The sequence below is a fragment of the Trypanosoma cruzi genome, genomic scaffold (genome assembly GCF_000209065.1).
Source record: "Trypanosoma cruzi strain CL Brener 1047053517155 genomic scaffold, whole genome shotgun sequence".
NCBI classification, from domain to species: Eukaryota; Euglenozoa; class Kinetoplastea; order Trypanosomatida; family Trypanosomatidae; genus Trypanosoma; species Trypanosoma cruzi.
This window is the reverse complement of record NW_001849539.1, coordinates 18683-27463: the sequence shown is the minus strand read 5'-3', so window position 1 is coordinate 27463 and position 8781 is coordinate 18683. Positions and strand designations below refer to the sequence as shown.

At 55.6% G+C, this 8781-nt stretch overlaps 1 protein-coding gene and 3 pseudogenes across 1 annotated transcript, besides 8 other annotated features; all 4 read left to right on the top strand.

Moving 5' to 3' along the window:
• On the top strand, positions 1 to 1513 carry Tc00.1047053511675.30 (annotated as a pseudogene; the record flags this gene model as incomplete).
• Positions 1 to 2119: a sequence feature (areas not merged during assembly with more than two copies in the genome that could not be assigned to a particular haplotype).
• Positions 2120 to 3799: a sequence feature (haploid, Esmeraldo-like haplotype).
• On the top strand, positions 2792 to 5206 carry Tc00.1047053511675.10 (annotated as a pseudogene).
• Positions 3800 to 3956: a sequence feature (areas not merged during assembly with more than two copies in the genome that could not be assigned to a particular haplotype).
• Positions 3957 to 4349: a sequence feature (heterozygous, non-Esmeraldo-like haplotype).
• Positions 4350 to 5238: a sequence feature (areas merged during assembly that could not be assigned to a particular haplotype. This can correspond to areas where the two haplotypes were merged or to regions with more than two copies in the genome that were merged during assembly.).
• Positions 5239 to 5354: a sequence feature (heterozygous, Esmeraldo-like haplotype).
• Positions 5355 to 6039: a sequence feature (haploid, Esmeraldo-like haplotype).
• Positions 5935 to 6465, top strand: Tc00.1047053511675.6 (annotated as a pseudogene).
• Positions 6040 to 8781: a sequence feature (areas not merged during assembly with more than two copies in the genome that could not be assigned to a particular haplotype).
• Tc00.1047053511675.3 (uncharacterized protein) lies at positions 7481 to 8518 on the top strand (the record flags this gene model as incomplete). The annotated part of the gene is made up of 1 exon (XM_800622.1): positions 7481 to 8518. The coding sequence occupies one exon, from the start codon at positions 7481 to 7483 to the stop codon at positions 8516 to 8518; it is 1038 nt and encodes a 345-aa protein (XP_805715.1).

Genomic DNA, 8781 nt, shown 5'->3' with positions numbered 1-8781 from the left:
TGAGGTGGAGCGAGTGTGGCGGATCGTCAAGGGCGATATAACCGAATTGGTTCATACTGACGGTGAGCCCTACTTTACGCCTGGGCGGCGTGTCTTGATTGGGACGCCCGGGATCGGGAATTCGATGGCTGCCGGCTCGTGCCTCCTCTACCAGCTGCTGCACGGCGATGTCGAGAAACTCCAATTTGTTGTCTACAGTTTTGGTGGAAGTACGAAGTAATTGTGTGACAAGGCCATCAAGACGGTGACAAGATACGTGGGTAGAGGAGCATCCACGGACGCTTTGTATGATTTGTGGGATTGTGTGATGAAAGGGCATATTACCTACGATGTGACAGAGAAAGGGACACCGCCAGCGAGCTATTTTGTGTCTAGCACCGGATGGGGCATGATTGTGGTGTCACCCCCAAACGAGGGCAACTGTGATGAGTGGGAGACGCAAGCAAAAGCCGAGCGAATCATCGTGAATTGCCCTGACGAGATGGATGTGAAGGCGGTGTGCGCCTGGATGAATCGCGATGGGACTACGGATGGGCAAGTGGAATACTGGAGGATGGTCGAAGAACGCATGGATAAAGTGGGGCCGATTCCACGTTACATCTTTGATGCGAATAAGTTTGTTGCACACTCTGCTGCCATTGAGGATGCCTTGGATGGGATCAATTCCCGGGACGGTGAAAAGCACTTTACACATCGGGGAGTGAGACTGTGGTATTCTGGGGATCCGCCTCAAAAACTTGTGAGTGTTGTCAGAGCAAGAGGAGAAGTCGATGCAGAGAGATTTCTCAACGCACCGATATCTGTTTGCCTCGGGCGTCGAATACCGCACCATTTTGGGAGACGCGATGAGTGATGGGGATTTATTTCTGTTGCTAGTATTGGTGAAGAGGAATACTCTTTCGTCTGAATGTGTGGAAGGGTTTGGCTTGCGCGCATTCATGTTTGGGGTGAGTTTGTCAGTGCATTAGTAGAGGAACTCAAGGAGCTGAGGCCACCAGCACGTCGTGGAGGACAGTACGCAGTGCTGAAGGCGATCCCTGAATGGCACCCCGCCGAGTTGTATGTGGATCGGCTGCAATGGAATACCACACAAATAATACTATAAAGCATCGGCTGCTGTGCATACCGGCGGTTGGAAAGTTTACGCTGGTGGACGCCTTTTTTCTTCGTGAAGTCAAATCCCATGACGCTGGTTGGGCTGCGGATGACTACGGCGGGTGGGCACCACACCACCGCCAGCACTGCGAGGCAGTTCACTGAGCACCTGGCGGCGTATTTTAATGGCTGGGAGGAATTATCCCGAGACATGTCGTGGGAGATTATTTATGTGCGGCACGCGGACAGCACAGCGATGAATGGCTGGCGGAGACGTGGTGTCGTCAATCTCGATAGTGTGAGCGACGATGAAGGCCGTGAAATGGCGGGGTTCTGGAGGGAAAAGGTGCGCCAGTACCAAGTGTCAATATCATCCGGAGACTTTGGAGGAGACGCAGCTCTCCGAAGTGAGGAATAACCACGGAAATAGGAGAACAAATTTGGGAGGGAAAGGGACGGTTTGATTTCTGGTAAAAAGTAATGTGGGATATAAATTTTTTTTGATGCTTGTGTGTGCATGCATACAGTGCAGGTGCACCAGCAGCATGCGGCAGCACCGCACACGAAGGCCAGGAACGTCCAACGCTATCGAAAATAACAGTGACAGAAGAAATTAGGGAGGGAAAGGGGTTGCTTGTTTTCTGGTGGAAAACATTGGGTGATTTTCACATAGTATGTTAATTGTGTCTGTGTGCATGCGAGGCACAATTGGAGAATTGCCCCGGTATGAGGGAATCATTGTGGCTGGCGGTGTCACGGCGTTACTGCATTGTCCATTTCCTTCTATTGTGTTCGAAGTCCCATCACTAACAGAAGCATCTTAAAGGGATTGCCGAATAAGTTGTATTGAGGAAATGGTGCACTCCGTGTGACCGCATGGAGTGAGGCGGCGTGTCATGGCTGGGTGAGGATCCGCTTCGGCGTGTGTGGCTCTGTGGTGATTGCTCGCTCCGTGTGCGTTGTGTTTGCTGGCTGCGGGGCTGTGGCCGTATCCCGTTGGCCGTGGGATTGAACTTGAGGTGGTGGTGGCGTTGGGTCTCTTCCCTTCCTCTTCCATGGTGGGTGGCTGCTGGCGGTGTGTGCGTTTGTTGTGTGGAGGGCCGAATCCTCTCACCCGCGGACTGACGGCACTGCGATGGTGTTTGTGTGAGTGAGGGCTGGTGTGGAGTCGCCGGCCAGGGTGAGGGCCGCGGCGGTGCCTTTCCCGCTTGTCGTTTGTTCCTTCCGTGTGCTTTTTTTGCTGCTTTTTGCCTTTCCCTCGTCATCCTCTCCTCCTGTGTTCCTGCGCGGAGTGGCCGCATGCTCACGGGCCATTTTGATCGTAATTGCCTCCTGACGGCATCCATCCATCTCCCTCTCTCCCACTCTCTGTCTTTCCCTGTTGGCTGTGAGGCGTGTTGCACCGCGTGAGGGCTGGCCCGCACACACCGACGGCCTGTCGCGAATTGCCGTGTTGCTGCTCTTTTCTGTGGGCGATGGTCCTCCGTGCTGTCCCTTCCGGATTGTCTTGTCTCCTGCTCTCCGCGTGGGTGCTCTGCTCTGCTCCTCACTGACGTGTCTGATGTATTGCCGCTGTCGCTGTCTCCTCCACTTGTTGAACACACACAGAAGGAAAACAAGCGCGAATCGCTACTGTGAGATTCGAAGGCACTGAAAGGACCAAAAGCACACACACCGCCCACACACACGTATTTGTATGCTCTCACGTGTTGCTGCAGTGAAGGCACCCCGCACACACAACCGTCGCGGCGTGACCGGATCCAGCGGAAGGAGGAGGGAAGAGAGAGAGAGTGAGCCGCAGAGGTCCAACATGTCCCGGCGTGTGTTTACTTCGGCGGCGCTGCCCCTCCCTCTTGTCGTGATGTGGATCTGTTGCTGCGGTGGGACTGTGACTGCTCAGGAGAGTAATCCAGAGGCTCACCAAAAGCTTGAATGGAAGGGCACCACCGATGAGGGTGATGTAACTGTGGAATCGCTTTGTGTTCCCAGTCTTGTTGAGATGAATGGTGATGTATTTGCCGTCGCCGAGGCGCGGTGCAAGAAGGAGGATGAAGGCAACAAGGTGTTTGCTGGCGTTGCATCCCAACTTTTCATGATAAAAGAGGATAGCAAACCGGAGGAGGTACTGAAGGAAGCCAAAGGAAGTACGCAAGTTCTGGGGGAAGGCGGTTCCTCAGGCAAGAGCGTAGATGTGAGTCGACCAACAACAGTTGTGAAGGGAAGTGATGTTTACATGCTTGTTGGGGTCAACAATTGGACAGCTGCCGCTGATGATCAGGCCTCTCCTGCAGCTCATTGGGGACTTTGGCTGGCGAAAGGGACAGTCAGTGGTGGGGACAACAAAAAAAATCCAATGGAATGAGAACCAGCGACTGGTCGGCACCTTTTCTGCTGATGAACACGATCCCTTGTTGCAGTTGATTGGAGGCGGTGGATCGGGTGTTAAGATGGAGAACAATACGCTTGTGTTTCCCAGTGGAAGGCACGAGGGAGAACCCGAGGCAGAAAGAAGGAGCTGCCGGCGGAAAGATTTTTTCGCTGATTATTTACTTGAGGGACATTACGAATTGGGAGGTGTCGAAGGGGATGTCTGCCGATGGCTGCAGCGATCCCTCCGTCGTGGAGTGGGAGGAGGGAAAACTCATCATGATGACAGCGTGTGATGATGGCCGCCGCAGGGTGTACGAGTCCGGTGACAAGGGGGATTCGTGGACGGAGGCACTCGGGACACTCTCGCGCGTGTGGGGCAACAAACGCGAGGGACCTGAGAAGAGCGTTGGGAGCGGGTTCATCACAGCGACTGTTGGCAATGGAGATGATCATAAGAGAAAAGTGATGCTCGTCACTCTGCCGGTGCCTTCTACGGAGAGGGAAAAGGAGGAAAAGGAAAAGGGCGAACTTCATCTTTGGCTGACGGACAATACGCACATTGTTGACATTGGGCCGGTATCCAGTGACGAGGAAGACAAAGTTACCGCCAGCTCCCTGTTGTACAAAAGTGGTGGAGGTGAGAATAAGGAGTTGATTGCACTGTACGAGAAGGATAGGAGCGGTGAAGATACATCGTCACGCAGTCTTTGGTCTGTGCTTCTGACTGCGCAGCTGGAGCGGGTGAAGGAGGTGCTGGCGACTTGGAAGAAAGTGGACGAAAGTGTCTCCAAGCTGTGCCCCACTTCAAGTGCTGCGGAGAGTACCTCGACTGGCACTGTCTGCACTTCTGTGGTCACGGCTGGGCTGGTTGGCTTTTTGTCCGGCAACTTCTCTGAGAGTACATGGAGGGACGAGTACCTCGGGGTGAACGCCACAGTGAAGAGCGGTGTTGGGGCAGCAGGGACTACCGATGGCGTGAAGTTCACAGGGCGTGGCGCAGGGGCGGAGTGGCCCGTTGGCAAGCAGGGGCGGAATCAGCTGTACCACTTTGCGAACTACAACTTCACTCTTGTGGCGACGGTGTCCATCGACAAGGAAGCGACGGAGGGAGGTACCACTATTCCAGTGATGGGTGTGCGTCTGGAAGGCCAAGAGAAACTTATGGAGTTGTCGTACGACAGCGAAAAGAAGTGGCAGGTGCTGTGCGATGGCGTACCGAATTCTGGGAAGCTCAGCAGCACTTTGGGGCCAACACACCAGCTGGTAATTTTGCTACGGAACGGCAGCCAGGGCTCTGCGTACGTCGATGCTCAGCGTGTGGGAGATGCGCCATGTGAATTGAAAGTTACAGATTCGAACGAGATCTCCCACTTCTACATTGGAGGGGATGGAGTCAGCGCAGGGAGCTAAGAAGAGGTGCATGTGACGGTCTCGAACGTCCTGCTGTACAACCGCTTTTTGACCTTTTCTGGTGGGAATGCCGATTTGGAAAAAGATGTCGCATCACCAGCGGAGGCTGCTTCTCATACCGTGGCAGGGGGTCAAAAGACAACGGCGGGGGAATCTGCCACTGCACAGCAACTGCCGCCGAGTCCATCGCAGGGAAGTGTGGGGAGGGCGGCGTCGTCGAACTCCCATGCCGTTGGAGGAGCAACGGGTGACGGCGGCACTGTGAGAGGGAGCGGACTGCTGCCATCGCTGCTGCTTCTGTTGGGACTTTGGGGGTTCGCGGCTCTGTGAGGAGTGACTGGCTGCCGCGTGGAACATTTGCGACCTTCCCTGCAAAGAATTACTTCCTCTGGGAACAAATTGCTCTCATAACTCTGTTTTTCCACTTGTTCAGTTTTTCTTGTTGCTTCTTCGAATACTCAGTTTCTTTTTTTCTTTTTTTAAAAATTTTCCGGGGGTCCTGCGGGATTCTCATTCTTTCTTTTTTGTTTCATTCTCTGTTTTTGGTAATTCCGTGCGGCTGTTTTCCGTTTGTGCCGTGTCCACTGTTACTTTGCGTCTCCGTGTCCCGTTGAGTGTCCCTCTGCTGGTTGTGCTGTTGACATGTCCCCATTTCTTCTCTTTCCTTTCTGCTAAAGGCACCGATGGTCCGCGACGACGATTGCTTGTGCTCCCCCATTGCGATGGCACGAGGGTGACTGGGCGCCGGCCTGCTGAGTGCACTCGGAGGGAGCGGATGGTGTGCGCCGTGCCTCACTGTGAGTGTGGGGCGCCACCCGCCAAGACCTGCTGTGAGCCGCAGTGCTATTCCGTCGAGGAAGAGAAGTAAAGGACGGTGCCGTGGACTTGGATGCGCCCCGCCCCTCTTGTTGCGGCCGTGGGTGTGTCCTGCGCATTGCTTTTTCTCCCTCCCTCCTGTGTGTCCATCTCTTCCTTTTCCCCATTGGTCCTTTTTGGTTTTGGTAGGCGGCGTGGGGGCTCTTCCTGTGGCAAACCGCATTTTCCAGTCGCGATAGTGTAACGCCGGCGCGGTTCCTTTTGACGCCGCCCCCCGCGGACGGACCAACCATGACGGAGGAAGCGCTGGCGCAGCAGGTGATGCAGGAGTTCATGGCAACGCGTCACGCCGGTCCTCGGTGGAGCTGCTCCGCTCCGTGTTCTCCGCGCGCCTGCAGCAGACGATTGCGGAGCGCTACCCACTCGCGTATAACCGTCTTCTATTGGCGTGGCATTGGCGCGGCAAGTGGCATTGCCTTGCGGATGAAATTGTGGGACTGCGCTGCTTCCTCGACACCCTGAGGGACTACGCTGAGACTAGAGATCTGGAGGTTCACATCGCGTTCAGCGAGTTGCGGTGCTGTCTGCAGGGAGAATCACTGCGCGGTGCGGCTGACGGACGGCAGCGTTGGCGCGCTACTGCGGGAGCATCTTCTCCGGGAGGGTGCCTTGGATTGCTGGTGTGACAAGACGGTGAGGGCGGCGCAGGCGGACGGTGGCGCGGGGGGTGCTGATAGAGCCTTGTGGCGGGAGACACGCTTGCGCGGCACATGAGTGCACTGCGGCTCCGCCGTCACTTTGTCCATTGCCTTCAATCGTGGGTGCCGGCGAATTCCGGCAGGCGATCCGCGAAGGATTTCTTCATGGCGGCTATGGGGTGAGAAGCGAGGGAGGGAGAGAGGGGAGCCACGCGCTGGGGAAAGAGGGGTCGGGCTTCTGCGGCCGCAACTCGTTGTCGTCACTTCAGTTTGTTGTCATGACAATGGTGTCATCTTTTGTTTTTTCTTCACAGAAGTTTTGGATTTTGCGTTCTTTTTGATTGTTGGAAGGAGAGGGTGCGTGCGTGCTGTGCATTTGCGAGAGTCTTGTGGGAGGACGGTGATTCGCGGCGGTGTGGCGGATGTGGTGGCGTGTGCGGGGGTGGCTCCGCGGCGAAGGGCAGAGAGCGAGGTGCCCCAGTTTGTTCTGGGAACTGCGGTGCATCGACTCACCGTTGGGCTCGTGGGACCTTTGCGCGTCACTCACATGCGTGCGCTGGCACGACAGTGCCGGTGAGGGAAGCTTGAGGGTCTGCGTGCTCTCTCCGCGATGGACGTGGGCTGCGGGGCGTCTGGCGGATGCGGCTAAGCGAGGCATCCGATGTCATTTGCCTGGCAGACAACGAAATGTGGCTCCGCTCTTGGACAAATGTGGGATTTTTATTTGTCCTTCGTGTTGCTTCCTCCTTTCCCGTGAGACACGCCGCATACCGAACGCCCACCCACCATCACTTCTGCTTGCATATCTCCTGTGGGGTCGGCAACTCATTGTGGGTGCGTGCCCTCCATGAGGAATGCGCACCCATTCCCGGTTCCCAGAACTGCAGTTACATCCACCGGAGCCTAGGGGCTACACTGTTCTCCTCCTTCCCCTTTTGAGTGTGTGTGGGGTGCTGGGTTCTGCTTCACGGCCGTCTCTGTGTGTGTGTCCCTGTAGTGCGGCACATGTATTCCTCTCCCCCTCTTCTTTTTGTCGTTGTCCTTGCCCCACTGTGTAGATTGTCTCACAAAGTCGAGCGACTCTACGACGAATGATGATGGTGACTTTGCGGCGCCGCGTGATGTGCGACCTGCTGATCCTCGCGCTCTTGTGCTGCTGCTGCTGCTTGTCCGTCTGCGGGACTGCTGTGCCGGCAAAAACCTTTTTGTTTGTGGCTTTTTCGTGTCCCGGGACTGACGGTAAGTTGAGTTGGCGTCTTCGAGGCGAGGAGGAATGGAAAAAGTGCCCTAAGAAGCCTGGAGAAGTCGATCAAGACAATGATGAGCGTGCACGGGTGTGCGTTGCCGGTGGGGACTTCTACGAATATTCGAAAAGGAGAGCGAAAGAATTCTGCCGTCCTCCCAGTGGCCGGGTAGAATTTTTGTTCGAGATAGAATTTGCGACGTACGAGAATTTAAGTAGCAGCAGCTCGGCGACGGCACAAAACAATGATCGGGAGGCCACTGATGGCGCGCAACAGCTTCAGTCGCAACCGCAGGCTGGAAAAGCGGCCCCGGCAGCTATGGCGGCTGCACCGACAACGCCGGTTGTTGGCCAGGCACAGAGCGGCGTCGTCAGTCCGCCGAGGGAGGCAACTGAGGCACCGCAGAAGAAGTTGCCTGAACAAACAGCCGAGGACGGCCCTGCCCCAATGCTGAGCGAAAACATCACCGTCGAGGAGGAGTCGCCTGAGCACACAGACGAAGGCGGCTCTGCTCAAAGACCAAGCGAAAACATCGCCGCCAGCCCGCTGACGTCTACAGACGCGAATGAACACGTGGCATCGGCACCCGAAGCTTCCGGACGGCCGTCCTCTTCTCCATCCGGCGACGGCGCAGCCAATGAAGCTTCCCACAACAGTAATGAGGGTGACAGCGAATCCGACGCCAATGGCGAAGGCACCAGCACCGTTACCGGCACGAATCCGCTCCAACCGACCAGAGACGAAAGTGCAAACGAAAGTACAGAAAATATTGCCGCTTTGTTGCAGAATTTTGTCGGTCCGGACGGCAGCGATGTCACCACTGTGTGGGTGCGCACGCCCCTGCTGCTGCTCTTCATCGCCCTTGTCTGTGCTGCTGTGCGGTGATTGGGACTGGTCGTGCATGTCCTTGCGGGGACGGCTAGTACCAGTATGTGTGTTTTCCTTTTTTTTTTTTTAATTTGCTTCGTCACCCACACGCGGTGCCGGCCCTGCGGCTGTGCTTCCCACGGACTGCACGAACGAGGATTGGAAGAAAAGGCCGGATGCCGCATGAAATGCGAATAATGTTGTGTGGGCTAGTGGAAGAATGCGATATTATTATTATTATTCCATTCTTCGTCTGTGCAGGTAATATATATGCACGCACC